The following is a 17,949-nucleotide window of genomic DNA, read 5'->3' on the forward strand; positions in this document are numbered from 1 at the left end:
TCTCCTAAGGCAATCAAATAATGAAACACACATGTATGTACTTGCACGTAATCTGTCAAATGCCTCTCTAGCCCACTACAAATGATTTTTGCAATTCAGGATTTTCATAGGAGCATGCATTCATACACTCTTGGTTTTCAAAGATCAAATGCCACAGTCCTTCAGAGTCCTGTGTCTTGTTTGTACATACAAACCCAATGACCCTGCAAACTCCATATCAGTATCTCCAAGATACAAAATAGGAAAAACCTAAAAATACAAAGGTTGTCTAGACAACTTCATATGGAGTGGGCATATCCTTCAATTTCTCCAACGTGGCATAGGGGTCTGGTGCAAGACAACACAGGTTCCTCGGTGGCAGAACACTCTTCTCATGATTCTAGTGTGTCTGAAAAGTTAACGAATAACCATTCCAGGTGCCAGAATATTTTTCATACCTCCCCCATAACTCATCTATCATCCACACTGAAACCGCCTTGATTACCACTTTCTAAACTAACATTTCCCAAAAGAGAAATGTAATGTATGATGCTAGCAACAGAGTAATCCAGGAGAAAACTGTCACACTAGGATAAAGTTGCACTGCCACACCCCTTGATTAAATAAGGTTGCAGTTTACAGCATGGCAGAATAAAGATGGTAGTAAAAGCAACTTTCCAGTAAGCAAGTTACTGATTTCTAATAGAAAACTTAAATCAAGTTTCAAGGACTGTAATTCACTATATTATGTGATCATTTGCAAAAATTCCTGCATTGTGAATCACAACTACAATACAGTGAAAAAAAGCAAAACTACTAGAGATGCACCATATAAACCTAAAGCAAAAGGTACTTAAAACGTGCATGTCCCTGAAATGCATATTTCTATTGCAAGACATGCTTTATATGTACAGCGAAGTACTGAGAACTTGGAACTTTGAATTCTCAGAATCGGGAAACAAGTGAGACAATACTAAATTGTCACCACATCTGTTGAATCTGTGCACTCACATTCTAGTAATTTTTTTGCTGTTGATGCTTATATTTGGATTCCAGCTGGTGAAGCTGGATGACGCAGGCAGGGGTATGCCAGGAAGATTTGTTCTGCAAGGAATCATCCTGGTCACCCAGTACTCAGTAACTGAAGCCAGACATGGAGTGAGCAGATGGTACTCACTGCTTGTGACAAAGTCTCACACTGTCAAACCTATTGCAGTTCTGGTTCCTGGTTTTGGTTACCTCAATGAACATTTAAGTGTTAGAGTTAAGAGTTCTTTAAGAGTTCCATCCCCAGATTCAGCTTTTTGAGGTGTGTTTCCACATGAACTCCCTATTACAAAGAGATTAACCTTAAACTATCTTAAAACAGTAGTTACTTTTTAATTGTCTTTTTGATCTACCTCATTCCTCACAGGAATTATGATACCACCTTTGCTCACAACAGTGTCCTGAAGACAACTTAATATTTCTGAATATGAAGCATTATGAAGCTGTTATCAGCCACATCACTGGAAAGAGCAGAAGAGGCAATGAAGAAACCTGTTTCCAGTGAGGAGCCTGAAGGCTGTGAAGAAAAAGCTGGCCTAAGACCACAAACTAAACAACCAGAATGAAGCAGTTCTCATTCAATGAAGACCTCAACAATGAACAAAGCAAGGATAAGCAGGAAAAGGGGTCAGGCAACTATGTAATTAAAAACTGTATCAGATGGCATATGCTAAGAGAAGGCATAATTACATGTATAAACACAAGTTTTAGATGCATGGTTTTGCAATCTTAACAATGTTCTCCTACTATAGTGTGTAATTCACTGTATACATGCACATGCATTAACGTAATAAAACTCTATTTATTGTAAATATAATAATTTGTTACAATAACAATATACAATTAAAACTTGTCACCAGATCATTTCCTCAATTATAAGAAACCCTCATTACCATCACACATGGAACATGCTTTAAATCTCTCTAGGAGTTACGAGCTCCATACAGGAATTGCCAAGTGAAATTCCATGCTGTGCATTAGCCCAGGACCTCAGAAGAGATGATTGTAACAGTATTTCCCTTCCATGTCTTCAAAATCCATGAAAGGACAGTCAGACACTGTTCTGTACATAAGTGTTTATTGTGTAGTATTTCATATTACATGCAATCTGGTATACTGGAATCTCTTCAGAACAGAGCTAGCATTTGTACTCCAAACCCTAAAAGCAATGGGAATTCTGCCTGAGAGAAGTGAGAGTAAGAACTGTGGGATTTGTCCCAGTGTTGCTAAACCTTGACTATATGTCTGATACTGTTGTAACTGTAGTCAAAATGGGTTTTGCCACCAACTTAAGGGAAAGTAAAACAGCAGCCTGCTGCTTCTTGTATGAACAAGTCTTTTAAGTAAACAAAAAACCTCCAACCATGTATAATATTTTCAAGAACATCAGTACTTCAAAATAATCTTACTTTTAGTTTGCATCCAAAGGGATTTTGAATAAAGCATTTTAATACTCTGTTTAGAAGAGAGCAGCACACATTAACAAGCACGGGCATGTTTCATCTAAACTACCAGACAATTTACCACAGTATTTGATTGACTGGCTATTTAGATCAAACAGACAATGAAAAGCAAAAAAAAAACCCCAACCATTCTCATCTTATTGGTGTATTCTTACTGTGTCATAATAAAACCCTAGATATTTGTCTTAGAGGAAACATCTGGAGAAAAAGCATAACAGTTGGTAACTGTCTTCCCCTTTTTTGCTTAACTGTACATGCAACTCAAAATCCTGCATCTCAAATCACTGGGGAAGGCACCCACAGCCCAAGTTTTAATACCGAAGATATAAGAGACTTTGAACTATCACTACAAGAGTAGTCCAAAGCAATGATTAGTATTACATAGATGAGTGCCAAAGGTTCCTTTAGCATTCAGAATTCTCCCAAAGGCCAGAAGGTAGCTCAAAAGAAGTGAGACTTCATGCTAGTCGCTCTGTAGTAAACATTGTTAAACCAGTGATTTAATATAACCTCCAAAAAGTGTCCTGACAATAACATTGTGAAAATCTCTCATTTCACGTAGGGGGCTGCCACTTACACAGACTACCAGAAGTGTTTTGGAGTTGTCAACACAAAGTTTGACCCTAGAGGAAGTTAGAAAAACATGAAAGCAGTGGGGAATGCACAGTAATCTTTCAACCAACAGTAATAAATTATAAATACAGCAGAGCAAAGAGAATTCAAACATTCATCCGTCTGTGCCCTTGAGGACCCCTCACTGAGTGAACAGAGTTCCTTTATTTCCAGATATTTGAGATTAAGTTTTTGCTACCTATTGTTCTGAATACGCATTCTTTAACACTTTCTCTATTGACCAGGCCAGATTGCGAGGACCACTGCAAAACCCCTTTATTCTCACAACTGGCTTGCACTGGAAGAAAAGGCCTCCCTAAATCTTTCTCTCCATTAGAAAATTGCTTATGTAGGCTAATGACTAGCTACACCATTCTGGCTTAAGAACAATGGAGTAGATTTGGACTGGCAAGACTATATTCTAAATTATACTCAAACATCTGTACAATTTGACTCCAAAGTACCCCAAATAACTTGCTTCAAAATGTCAAGGGATGACATTTTCTGATGTTTCTCGCAAGGGAATGGCTATATTGCAAACATTGCAGTAAATATCAAATGAAGAATGAAAGATGGTATTACAGTAAGAGGCACAAAGCCGGGTCAGCCAAGAGCATCCTATTTCAGAGGAGCTCTCGAAGGGCATCGACCCCTCACAGAAGACCTATGCATCAGCGGAGGTGGGAAGACCATGGGAGTAGATGACACCTTGCTGCACCCCATGGTGCCCTGGAGCCTCACAGCCTTTGCAGACCACTGCAGGGCAGATGCCCCTCAAGCACGTGCCAGTCAACTAGGAGGAAAGCAGGAAATGATGGAGGGTTTTGCTATGGCCTCTGCAGCTCCTCACCTGTGCCAAGCAGCTGTGTCTCGGCAAGGAGACAATTCAAGGCTAAGTTCATAAACACAACAGACATTTTCACATCTCCATCCAAGCGCAGCACATGAAAAATTGCGAATTAGCAATAGAGGACTGGAATGTGTGGTCACAGGGTTGAACACAATGTGCAAGTAGGAAAAGGACTGCAAATCTTTGCCCTTAACTGCTTATTTCTGGAATGTTCCTGGATAGAAAGATAATGAAACCAGACACAGCTGTGCAGCCTTATCTACCACTGTGCATAATTAGTGGTTTCTTTCATTAATTGCCTAATTTAAGTGCTTTGGTCTACCTCCAGCCAAAAACAGCTTAGGAAGAGGGCTTTGAAATCAAAAGGTACCCTCACAAACTTCCCTTTGAGACAGACTACTGGAGAAGCTGTAACATGCTTCGAAATGGGGGTCTGCAGCATTTCCATTTAAAAGTTTCTTCACCACAAATAATCCTCCATGCCTATCTGCTGCCTACTAATCTTGTCCAAGTGGGATGAGAAGATCTAGGAAGGAATTGGTGACAGGACAAAACTTTCTTCTCCTAACCCCAACAAATAAATTCTACTGTTATAACTGTAAACAAGACATATAAAACTGGTGCAGCTACGCCTCCTGGGAGGTACATTCCCTCCTCAGACTACAGATCTCAGGTTGTGCTACTCTCCCTTCCTTCCCAGCTGGTAAGCTGGAGGCTACAGCACAGGACTGCTCAGATATGCCGCATCCAACAAATCCAATCCCCCCCAAAAACAGGGGAGAAAGAGTAAGGAAGAGACCACTTGAATTACACCAATCTGATGTGTTTTAAGTGAAATAGTTTGGCTTTTGGCCAGTATCTTTAGATTTTTAAGGTGCATGTTTTTTAGAAGAAAGCATCAAAACTTTAAAAGAAAGTAGAATTAACTTTGTCTGGTTTTCCAACACACAGAAACTCAACTGAAAAAAAAAAGGCAAAGACACCACAGAGAAAAAACAGCCTCATCTACACTTTGCTTATTTACTGAAAAATACAAATAGCTGCTCAAGAGCTCCTGGAAGCAGAGTGGACCAGAAGTAACTGCTCTTCCTGCCAACAGGTCTGCCTTCTGCAGTAGCATCCTCCCATCCTGGACACGAGTGATCTGCCAGCATGGATGGAGACTGGCATGTTCAGACCTGCCAAGGGTAGATCTCACTTCTTGCCCTCGACATCCACAATCTCTAGTGAAAAAACCATCTCAAACATGAACGTCTGGGAAATGCTCTAACACAGCAAATGATGCCAAGCGTATACAAACACATCCAGTGGATTATATAACAAATTTTCTGACAGCTAACTGAACTGTTAAAGACCTTTTTCACCATTCATGCCATAGTTTATATAATAGTTTTGAAATACAAGACAGTCTTAAAAGATATTTTTAAAGTGTAGCAACCATATGCAATTACACCTTTTGCTAGCTCAGGGCAGTAGTGTGTTTTTGAAAGGCTGTCCTGAGGATTTTGATTATAGACCCTGATTACCTAAAAAGCTGTCAGATTAAATACTATTTTTAAATGCTGTTTTACATGCAAACTTTTTTGTAAAGGGGATCAAAATGTGAAAATAAAGAATAGTGCTTCGGTGCTATTCTTGTGAACTGCTGCATGCAGCATTCATAAAAGACTGAATAAAACCCAGTAAAGTTAGTACAGAAAGTTATACCTGCTAACCCTTTACCAAAAGACTTCAGGCAAAGTCCAAGGATGCAGGCATTTCTACAACAACATGAAAAAAGTTTAATACATAACAAAAAAGAAAGAAAGAAAGAAAAATCTCTTCTATCTCTTCTAGTAATGCAACCACAAAATAGGATTGTATTTTAGACATATATTTTTCTGAAAGCATGAACAGAAGTTAGTATTAACCACAGTTTTTACTTTTTTGTTAAAGCCAAAAATTCTCTTCAAATACTGCTAAGTACCTAAATTCTCACTAAAGTATTCTCAGGACTTAAAATCCTTCTCCAGTTAAAATAAATATTTCTTTAAAATCCTGTAATTCCCCTTGTCATTCTTAGCAATGAAAATAAAGCACTTCTTTGTATTCTAGCCTTCAGATTGATTTCATGGATGTTCATCATGGAAAGCAGCTTTGGAGCAAGACACAGATGTGAAAGAGTGCACAGCCAGCTGCAGTTACACCACCTGTGTTCTTTCACACAAGAAAATCTGGATGCCTATGTGGCATCACACAACTATTTAAGTGGGCACGGTTATTTGCTCAGGGTGCAGAATGATCCATTCTTGGCAAATACTTAGCACCATGTGTTGCTGAAACTCACAAACTGATATTATCACATGTAAGCCTAAGTAAGAAATATTTGCTAACCAGTGGTTTTTTTCAGATGTTCCTGGGTCACAGCTACAGGAACAGATCAAGATTATTCTGAGGGAAAAGAGCAGGCTACTTCACCTTTGCCTTGTTTTAAATCTGCCCCAGGAGCATTCATGTCAGCAGGAGGTATTAACAGGCTGAATCAATATTACATAATGCTAAAGAACGGTAAGCAAAGTCACCAAACCTAATGCCACTGGTTTAACTATAGAAAGGCATATTAAAATCAATCTGATACAAAACAGACTAATATTTTTTATAGCATCAAAATAGGAATGTCTTATTCTTTCAGTTTCTTAAAGCAAAATGTGTAACAAAAGGCAGGGTTTTTTTAGACCAATTGATACAGCTGGGGAAAAAAGATGCATTTCAGCCACACAAGCCTTTTCAGGTCTAAGGTCATCTTCGAGGATCAAAAGGGGGTTATGTGTGCCCAAAGTAATGTATTTTTCCCAGAAATATCAATTGGTCAAATAAAATATTCTTCTCAAAAGCTCTCTCACTTTTACTCGTATCCTGTGACGATTAAAACACAACGTGGAAGATGCTGGTTTTGAAGCGCCTTCCTCCTCTACCAGCAGGTGGGGCCACGCATCAACCATGAACTTGCCCAGATCCATCCACTGTTAATGTGCAATTTGTACTAGTACTTGCAAGTCTATCCCTATGCTTACAAAGGCTTTTTTAGTTACTATCATCCTGATTTTATCACCTTGAAAAAAATGCTCTGCCTCACTTTAACGCAGCTTGCAAAATCTTTGTTTCCATTAGCAATAAGGCAGATGGCAAGAACTTTGTTTTCAGATGCATGCACTCATCTGGCAGCTAGAAATCTGCCTTGTACACCAAGAAACGTGACCACAAGTAGCTGGCGAGGCTCTCTGGCAGGAACCTGCCCCATTTCTCAGTGCAAGTCAAAAGCAACCGACTCGTGAAGTTCATCACTGCAGGGCAGTTCTGACAACTGCAGCAGGACCAAGGCTTATGCTCAAACCAGGCTTTTTACAATGAATCCAAGGGCTCTGGCTTGGACAGCAAATACAGTTACCAAATGAGATAGTGACTCATCACTTCACCCCATAATTTCCTTTTTCCATCTGCCTAAACCAGGAGAGATGATGACTGTTTTCTTCTGAATGGAGGCTTCAGGCTCACTGCATTCCAATCATTCTTATGTCCCCTAATCTACAAATGTAAATAATTTTTAGAAAAAGCAATCACGCTGCTGGCTTTATAGCAAAATTAAAGAAACAAATCCTACAGCATATTCGGTTCAAGCATGCACAAATGGTCTTATGCTCTCTATCAGTTTGGATATTTGTCAGACATTGCATAACTTGGTCTCTGAAAGGAAAGAGTTTCCAAATGTTCTGTGTCACTATCTTCATCTAATATGCTGATCTGTATCTGTTCTTAGAGAAAAGTGTAAAGAAAAGTGTGTTGTTTTTTTTTTTTTAAACTAAATCTATGTTATAGTTTCATCACACAAAGGAAGAGCTTTGGATTATTTTTAGGCTCTAAACCAGCTGAAATGGTATGAAGTGTCAACATACACAATACTTTTAAGTTACACAGGAAGCTGAAAGGAGGCACCAAAACGGACAAATTATTCATAAGAAGTTCTGGTCTGCCTGTCTGCAATCTGACCTTCATTTCAAAGTGGGAATTTAACATTCCAAGATAAATCTGAAAGTATTTCTGTCGATCAGTCAAAGCTTTATGCTCCAAAGTCTGCTTAAGATCAGCCTTCACAAACCAGGTAGAGAAACAATAACTCTAAACATACACAGCTGTATCAGATGAGCTAAATCAAAGTTCACAAAACTCAGCTGGGGTCTGTACATCCTATGCACTTTAATTTTCAAAGAGTTGGGGCTAAGTGAGAGGAACCACGCCTATGCAGCTCCAACTTAAAATGAAAGCATTTCAAGAAAAAAAAAAAGTAAATTTTCAGATTGAATCTTTATTGCTTCAGGTAAACAGATGTCTAGTGGAGGGCATAAAGATGACCCTGTGCTGGCTCTCCACTGTTGCAAGTGCCTTGATCTCTCCAGCAGCAACCAGTTAGCCTTGCCTGGTGGGAGAAGAAACCTGTGGAAAACGCAGGTTGCACCAGCAAGAGCCTCACAGCACCAAGAGGAATAAAGTCTTCCTTGCCATAACTGTGATCTGCACCAGGCCTGAAACTAAAAGGTGCTAGAGATGTCCTGGGTATCTTGTACCCCCTTCACTTTCATACCTTTTCAGATGCAATTAAAAAAAAAAAAAGCCCCACAAACTCAGACTAAATCTACTTTATTGACAAAGTTAAGGGGAACACAGGCAAAACGCAACAGTCCTTCAGTCAAGGAGCCCCAGTTCTGGTCTTGACCAATGGTTCTAGAACTTTAAATGGGTCATGGATAAAATAAAAATCTGGGGAAAGATTTGACTTGTTTTAATAGAATTTGAGACCACCAGCAGTTTTATTTGTTTTCAGATTGGCTTTTAATATTTAAAAGGCTCTCCATTTATAAAGTTAAGACTGTGATTGCGTAAGACGCAGGCCTGATGAGCAACTCTGCCCATGTTACTGGCCTCATTGACTACAAAGTCTGTTCAGATGTCTATGGTTATTTGTGTATGAGTACTACGGCACTGTAATACTGACAGCATTATGCCTAAATATTGCTAATTTGATCTAATACAAAACAATCTGGACATTGATGAGCAAGTGACCAAGCTTAAAAAAGGCCAGAAAAAAAACATTCAGAATAAATAATTACGTATTAAAGATTACTGAAATTACTAAAAGGTCTTTTCTTAAAAAAAATAATAAATCTATATATGTGGTAAGATTAAAAGAACTCATATGATTACATATATATTTTCTTTAAAATATCCAGTCAAGTTTCTAATATTCAACATATACACAACAGGGGTACTATAGAATTGACTCTTCACAGAATAAAAAAAGGTATATTGATTACAAACAACTGAGGTACATTTAAGAAGTCTCCTTCCAGTTTCCTATTAATTTGTCACTTTGATCCACAGCAGTTTCAAATCAAGTACTGAAAAATGTAAACTTGACTGTATATGGTCAAACAAGTGTCATACCACACATTAATTTGTCTGAAATATACTCTGGGGGTATAGAGAGAAGTATCACCCTGGGAAGAATAAGAATCTTCTGGCCTGCTGCCCATTATGTTGGCTGTTGGACAATATTAACTGTGCTATCCCCTGTACCAAATCTTATATACAAAAATGGTGAAGCCACCTGAAATTCAAATGTACATTGCTACATTCTTCTTTATCTGAACTGTACTTTCGCCCGCACCTCTGGTTTCACCATAGGTATTATTTTTGTATCATTCTGCTCACTTAAAAATTTCACCTTTTTTTTTTAAAATAATACTCTTTCAGTGCAACATTTCCCAAATTTGTTTCTAGGATTTAAAGTGCTCTCTGCTATAGTTCTTTACAGTAAAAAGATCTGTAAAGAGACCACTTATTATTACTTTTCCCAATTTCTTTTAAGTAAACATACATTATTTTAAAATAAATTAAAGCTAACTCTTGAGCTATTTGCAGTTCAAATTTCAGTGTTTCCCCTACTTCTGTTCAGGGGTGTCTAATCCCTGATCCTATGGCCTTAATGAAGGTACCCAGCCTTTTACATGAAGCTTAAAATCTTTAATTCAAAAGGAGTTATGGGAACTTAACCTACCTTTCTTTAATCAGAAAAAGACAGGGCTGGATTGCAAGCTGATTCTTAAAACATTTTGGAACATGGCAGGATCATGTGTGCAGACTTTGAGATTAAGATTCCTAGTTAAATTAGCACATTTTCTTGTTTCAAATCCCCACAGTCCCAAGCTATTAAAAATAAACACAGTGTATGTAAACAGTACTCTGTCTAGAGGCAATACACTTCAGTATAGGACAGATCCAGTCACTAAGACTTGGGTCACTGTCTCATCCCAAGGAAGAGAAAAGCCTCCATTTAAGCAAAGCCCCCCAAATCTGCAGCAGAATTGCCCAGAGTAACTCCCAGCCCCTGAAACTCAGATAAATGTCTGTTACACAGTCCCAGGCAGGCTTCGAAATAGCAAGATTAACACCAGGACTTCCCAGCACAGTGCTGTGGCCAGCCCACAGTGTGGAGCTGTGAACAGGAGCATCAACTAAGCACGAGTACAGAGACCAAGCAAGTTACAAAGCACTACTTCAACTTTAATGCAATAAATGCATCAAAGCCTGGCAGGCCTGGCAGTTACTTCACCACAGCATGCACATGTAAAGAATGAGGTTCTCTTTCCACCCTCTGCCTCTCAAAATGACCTGTCAGCATTGAGGTGTCTATCCAAAGAGTCATGTTTATTCTGTAGTTACATATGATGGAGACAACCACCTCTGCAGGTGGGTTAAGAAAAAAGTCAATGTTATCTGCCCAGCACATATTAATATGCAATAAAAGGAATGATCAAAGAAGTAAAAGTGTTTTCTTTCAAAAGCAAATGCCTCATTTTCAGAATTAATCTAATGAGAAACCAGGAGCCTCTAATGACTAGAGGCTGAGAGTTTGAGGACTTAAGAAATACAGTGTAACCTAAAATGCCACTAGTAGAAGCTGATAAACTAATACCACAACTTTGCAAGTAATGATGTAAACATTTATATGGAGGCAGAGGGTGATGATACTATTCAGGATTATGGTGTCATTGTGAGAATCAGGATCACATACTACAACTTGTATTTCCTACAGCTAGAAACACTGAGAATTTAAGAAGTATTAGATGTTAAAGCAATATAAGCCATTCCAGACAAGACCAATGTAAAAATCTTATCTTAAGATGGACTTGGCTTGTTGATATGTAAAACCCAAATATCTGAATATCAGCAGGTGAAGGAGACAAATCACTTGGAGGAAGGGTGTTGGGTTTTTTGTACCCTGAAGTTTTTGCAATTAAAAAAAGACTCTTTCTTCTGTTAACAGAAGAGTTCTGATCAAATTCTGAATTCTGCCCAACATACTGTTGCAAATGTAGGTTAGAAAGCAACTTATGTTTAAACTAGGAAATATCTTCCTTTGTTTATATAAGTGCTATTTTTTCTACTGCATGGCCCACCCCCAAAAAAAGTTAAATCTGAACTTCTCTATCATTATTCCATTGTGCATTTTTAAATACCTGCTCTTACCTTTAATGCCACAGGTAAACCTCCATGACAAAGTACTTTTCTTTTTTTTTTTTTTTTGCTGTTAGCAAGAGACTTATGATAGGAACATACTGTTTATTTGGAATTCATACTGTCCGATTCACCAAGAAGTTTCTCGATAGTGAGTCTGATGAACCACAGAGGCAAATGCTTCCACCAGCTTCTTAGAAACCTAAAATAAATGCTACCCTGCTCATTCTCCATCTAACTCTTTAGAGTTGTGAATTGTAAGCATACTGTCCAACCTGTGAGATGTACCTCACAGTAAGTTATTGGTCTCTGTGGTGCCCGAGACAAAGCGCATGAAATTACAAAGTGCGTGAGCTCAATACTATGAAGTAAAAAGAGTTCTTAATTGACTGAAATGAGCCATGCACTAAAAAAGCTGACCAGCAGGTGTTATAGACGTAAATGTAGTCAGGCAACTCTATGAAACGGAAATATCTGAAAAACATGGGACACACACGTCTTCTCACAACAGTACTGACCTTGTTGCTCACCCTCTGCTTCAACTTTTGCAGGACTTGGTGCTACAGGAAGGGGTCGAGGAGGACGAGGCTTCGGAGTAGGGGGAGATATTTTTTTTCTTCCAATGTACTCTACGTAAGTTCCTGGGAAATCCCCCCTCTCCCCTGTGGTTTCATTAAAGCCATTTAACCAACCAATTTCCTCAGGCTTTGCTTCTTCCCCTTCACTGAATCCAAGTGCTAGTAAGGTACCTTTATTCACAGTTAATATATCTCCTAAGTGCAAGTCAATGTCTTCTTCTCGCTCTTTTTTGTAGTCATATAAAGCTCTGTACTGATATCCTTCGGCACTCATCTTGGCAAACGATTTAGCATTCAGAAGTGTTATTAAACAGTATCAAAACGCAATTGTCCAGCTATATTTTTATGTACAGAGAGATTCAAGATGTACTAAACAGGATAATAGAAATGTCAATAGTAATGTCTAAGTAATAAAATCCACCAGAGAATCAAAAAGCACCAAGATCTGTCATTTCACTGCTGATGCTTTTACTGATGTATTTACTGTGAGTGAATGATTGCTGCAGAAGTACGTGTTCCACTTCTACGTCTGGCAATATTCTTCCAATTAGTTCCTCTTCTGGGCTTGCTGGCACTTCTGGGTCTCCATACTCAAGTTCAGCTGATTCTTGTAGCCGGTCACACCTTCTTCAGATGTAATCACTGCAGATAACTCACGTACCTTAAATATTCTGCCACAGAACTCTGCATACATGCTCTTCCTGGAAAGAGAAGAGAAAACTGGTGAAATAATTTCAAATTCTCTTGATGATTGGGATTCCACTTATGACTTAAGCTTTCTGCAACCCTGGCAGAGGTTGCGTCCTACAAAAAGGGCCCTAAATAACAATAAAATAAAGCAACCTCACAAAAAAAATCTGCCAGATAATGCTTGTGTTTTTATAAAGGGTGTCTGTCTAATTACTTTAAACAGATTTGCACCCCTGCAGTATGAGGCATGCTTCCTTCTCTGTGGCTTACGGCTACTGAAGTCTCAGAGTGAGAGGGCTAAGCCCTGGAGCTATCCCTGTAGTGCAATATCTAACCTGGCAGCAAGATTTTACATGTTATCTCCCTGAAGACACACGGCCACAACCCTTCCCCACAAGAGGTCTGCCAGGACAGAGGAGGAGCTCACTGTAACTAGCACTGACACTCACCACTGGGGTATTCAGTCTCCTGCTACTTATGCAGAAGGTAAGGATGGGCAACAATCCCCACCCCAAAGCCTATATTCCAAAAACCTGTTGGAGGGAGGGGTCTTTTCATAATCTGCAGGAGATGTCCAAAATGTTTTTACTTGATGAGCTCCATGTTTCTTTTTTCTTACAAAGAGGGGCTTCCCCACTCCCCCACCTTCCAGATGTTTTTTAATGTGTTTATGGTATAATACTAGGGAAACAATCAGCAACTGAAACAGGCACACCCAGACCACCTAAGCAGAACTAGCAGAAGGAAAGTATCAGGGTGTATGCTTCAATTATGCTAAAGGCAAGAGAATACAGGCCTGAACATCTGACTCAAGGTTGCCCAACCGTAAAGTTAAAAGGAAAAATATGACTAAAAAAATCAATTTAGAAAACAGTAGCTTAAAGACATATAGAACAGTGAAAGTTTTCTAAACATTATTTCAACTGTTACTCATTTTCATCTACTTAAAGCAACAAGCCCAATCATAATGTGAAACGCTACACTGGGAACCAAAAAGTGCTAACTACTCAAAGTTGCATTGAAACTCCTCAATTACAGCTGAACAAAAGACCCAAGGGGGGCTATGTAATACCAGTAGGTAAAATATTGACTGTGTACTATGTACTTAGTGTACAGAAACCTTTTTTTTTTTTTTGAGAAACAGTCCCTTTTACGTTGTGAAAAAAACACCAGTAGACAGGGCTGGAACAGGGAACCTCTGACAGCTCTTTTCCACACCATTTTCTTTAACATCTCAGTCATCAAGTCCCTGGGACATGACTAACTGACAAGCTAAAAAGTATTTGTAAGAATGTGTATGGGCTTCCTTTGCCAGTGAATGACCCTGATCCCTAATTTGCATGCCGCTCCTCTCCAGCCCATCAGGTCTAAATATAATTCCCTGCAGCTTATTGCACAACATCTCTTGTAACAGAACACAAAAGGAAAATCTTGTAAGTTCTCGAAGAACTTCCTTATCATCCCTTGCAACCAGTTTTTGCTGTAGGAAAGAATTATCTGAGGCTGAATTAGGCTTCTCATTTCAAAAAGCCTACACACAAGTATTTATTTTTTGCAAATCTATCCACATGGATTAGGCATCCAGCTACCACCAAAATTTTAATGAGAAATTTCTGCAGCCATTTCTGAAAAACTAATCATGCTGCTTAGCTCACCCTACCAAACATCACAGACTTTGCAATTAATGTGAAGAGAATTTCACTGGTGTTTCATTTTGCCTCTTCTACCAGAGGAAAGCGTACAGATAAGAACTAGAGGGAAAAAAAGGAAACAAGAATCTAAAGCACAAGTATCAATTAAATTGTACAGAAGTCTTTTCAAAAGCATGGGTTCCTCCCATTTCATATAGCAAGGGAACAAAATGCACTTACACACCTTAGATCTAAGTGTTGGAGCTAATCTAAATGTTTCCAATCAAAACCAACTGTGCACAGCAAAACCTGCTAGAAAATTACCACTTTGACTACATTAAATATTCTGAAATATTTATTTCCTTTTTAAGAAAGGTTCAACAAGTGCTCTGCTACAACTACTCATTTCACTCCTACTGCCTACAGGCATTTTGGCAGTCAACGAAGTAAGTCTTCTAAACACTGCATAATTTAACTGACTTGACCTGCTCCTCTGATCTTTTATTATCAAAGGTATCATAGCAACTTTATGGCCAGATATTTAAAATGAGTACTTGTGTCTCTTATGCTTGGTGTGACAATACAGAACTGGAAATGCTGTAATAACATAAAAACTGCTTATGACAGTTTTTAAGTGTATTTTAAAAACGCAAAACCTAAATCAGATACGACAAAAGGTCCTATTTACTTGCATGTTAGAACAACTCAAGGCAGTTATGTTTGCAAAGTTTCCCTAATCCAGTTTCCCTGGGGCTCAGAGCTGCAGTACCAGTTCATAGTCACTCCTCAGCGCTGCCCTCAGTACAGGGCCCCCAGCATCTTATCTTCTGACTGATCTACGGTTCATGTACTTGGAGACATTCCCATGGGTGAGCCATGCTGAATTTCTTGGATTTATACCTTTTTCTATTCTCACTGTCTATCAGGTTTGGGGATGGAGAAAGACGCAGACTCCAAGAACCGTGCAGACAGCCTTAATGCAGGGACAGACACTGGTTCTCCACATCAGCCCGGTAACACTGCAGCATCTCCAAAGAGCCCTCTTGGACAGTTCTTTACTTACTTCTCTGTTAAGATGCCATATAAACAAATTCCCTTTACTCCAGCTGAAGTTACATGGTCCTACACACTCAGACATTTTGACTCAAATTGGCTTAAGCTCATTAGTCTTAAAATAAATAGCTTGGAGACCATCTTAAGTAGAAGGAAAAAACCCAAACCAAACACTTTAGGCAAGAAACATTGTTATATTTGAGATGATGTATTACGGGATTTCCATTTGGCTGGTGGAATGGAAAAGGGGGAAGAAGTATTGTACAAGAATCAAACACTCATTTGTTTTTATTTACTGTCTAAGAGCTTGATCCCAATGAAAGATTCCTGAGTTCAGGAAGAATCCTGGCCTTTCACCAAAATGGTTTATATGCTGGGCATTTCAACAGTGACAAAATTTTAACTTTAACAGAAAGATGTTAAGAGATTCTTGTAAATTTAAGTGGAAAATGAAGGGGACATGAAAGCTTTCCCTCCACTGCCCTCTTCTCCCCCTATTAAAAATGATGTCTGGCTCCCACTCCACTGGTACCCAAGCATTTCCTCCCACACTGGCTAGCATTCCTTTAGTGACTGAAAATAAAAACTTCTGCTCCATGAATCCACGTTACCTCCAGCCCAACCAGAGGGGTGCGTGTGTGTTACTGATACGGTCCCCCTATACAAGACAGCAAAGATTTTCTTCACCTTTATATTAACACATTTAATAACCGTATCTCCTCATACTGACATCTCTCTCATATTTATTCCAAAAATCCCGAGGGAAACACAAACTTCCCTTCCACCTAACGCAAACTTCCTAACACAAACTTCCCTCGCCACTGCAATTACGAGCTTCGCCAACAGAAGAGCAGACAAACGTACTTAGGGAGGCACTGAAATAACAAGAATTGAAGTGTAAGCACGGCATTTCCTCAGAGACTGACTCTCCTCCCCACTAGGTGTCTACACACCTGTAACTCAAACTGCGGTTATCTCTGAAGTACGATGCTGCTGCTCTCCAAATGGAGATAAGGAAGGTAAGCACCACATCGGACCACTATTTTCTGCAAGAAAGTGAGGTCCGTGATATATCATGAAGGACATGCATACTTATAATACCTTTATACCACGTCCCGTCTTTGAAAGAGTGACTTTGAGCCTGCAGAGATTCTACCGCCAAACAAGTTCAAATACATACACATGGAAGAAGTACATTAACTTCACTGTGGACACTGTAAAGCATGTGCCATTCCGAAACATCTCGGAGACTTTACACGGGCTGCAAAGCCATGGAAGAAGGCAGGGGAGCATCAAGACCACTTCAGAAAAAAAAAACATTAACACAGCAGAAATTTAAACACCTAGGAAAGCAGTACGAACTGAGCTTCCACCCTGTTAAAAGGCCGGCAAGTTAACCCCTCCGGGAGTCCCGCACCAACATGCACCCGGGCGGCGGTCCCCGCCGCAGGGCCGCCGCTCTCCAGCGGCCGGAGCTCGGTCCCCGCGCCTCGGCCCCGCTCGGGGCGGGGGGGCGCACGGCAGCCCCTCCGCCGCCGTGGCAGGGCTGCGCGGAGACGGGGCTGCGCGGAGACGGCGCTACCCGGCCCGCGGGACCGTCGCGGAGCCGCCGGGACCGCCCTCGGCGGAGACCCGGCGACAGGCAGGCTCGACGTCCCGCCGCCCGCTCCCGCCGGCGAGGGCCGCCTCAGCGCTTCCTACGGACGCCCCTTCCGCCGCCCCGCCGCCGCCAGCCGGGCGGGGGGCACCAGCCCGGCTCCCCACGCCGCACGGCGGGGCCGGGGCTCCCGGGCAGCCCCGCGGTCGCCGGGGCCTCGCCGCCGGCACGGCGCGCCGCCCGCCCTGCCCGACGCGGAAGCGCCGGGCCGGGCCGCCCCCCCGGCCGCGAGGGGAGAAGCTCCGCCGCTCCCGGGGCTCGGCGCCGGCCGCAGCAGGCGGCCCGCCCGGGCCTGCCGCGCCGGAGGGCTCGGCGGCGGCGCCGCCGCAGCCGGCCCCGGAAGGGGGAAAAAGTTGCACGGGGCGGCGGGTGTCCCGCTCGGCCTGTCACCCCGCAGGGGCGGCCGTACGCCCGGGCCCCGGGCGGCCGCCCGGCCCCGCACCGCCCGGCCCCGCTCCGCTGCCCCAGCGGCCGCCCGCGGGGCAGCGCCAGGTGAGGCGGCGGCGCTCGCTTTACCTCAGCAGCGGCGTCGCCGCCGCCACCGTCTCCCTCCCGCCGCCGAGCAGCAGCAGCCGCCGCCGCGTCGCGTCTCCCCGCTCTCCGCTCTTCGCCGCGAGTCCGTCCCGCCGCGCGTCCGCCGCGGCTCGCGTCCGCGCACCGCTGTCCCGGCCGCGCTCACCGCCTCAATGCCTCAACGGCGCCGTGCCCGCCTCCGGCCCTGCCTCCGCCCCGCCCCCCGGCGCGTCCGCCAACCAGCGCCGCCGCCACCCCCGCCCCGCCCCGCCCCGCCCGCTGACGGACGGCGGCCGAGGGGCGGTGCCCGCCGCCGCCCGCCCCC

The 17,949-nt window shown here is 41.9% G+C and overlaps 1 protein-coding gene across 2 annotated transcripts in view; it reads right to left on the minus strand.

The window, feature by feature from the left end:
- The window catches only part of PIK3R1 (phosphoinositide-3-kinase regulatory subunit 1), a 60,164-nt gene extending 42,386 nt beyond the window's left edge, over positions 1-17,778 (minus strand). The window contains exons 1-2 of one of the 2 annotated variants that reach the window (XM_049794976.1): positions 17,628-17,778; positions 12,021-12,781 (exon numbers count right to left, since the gene is read on the minus strand). In XM_049794976.1, the coding sequence (XP_049650933.1) occupies positions 12,021-12,354 (334 nt within the window). In that variant the 5' untranslated portion in view covers positions 12,355-12,781; positions 17,628-17,778. Of the gene's footprint in view, positions 1-12,020; positions 12,782-16,634; positions 16,656-17,627 lie in introns of those variants that run through there. The other variant, XM_049794977.1, reaches the window with a different exon arrangement.
- Between the last annotated feature and the right edge of the window lie 171 nt (positions 17,779-17,949).

The sequence above is a fragment of the Accipiter gentilis genome, chromosome Z (assembly GCF_929443795.1).
Source record: "Accipiter gentilis chromosome Z, bAccGen1.1, whole genome shotgun sequence".
Classification (NCBI taxonomy): domain Eukaryota; kingdom Metazoa; phylum Chordata; class Aves; order Accipitriformes; family Accipitridae; genus Astur; species Astur gentilis.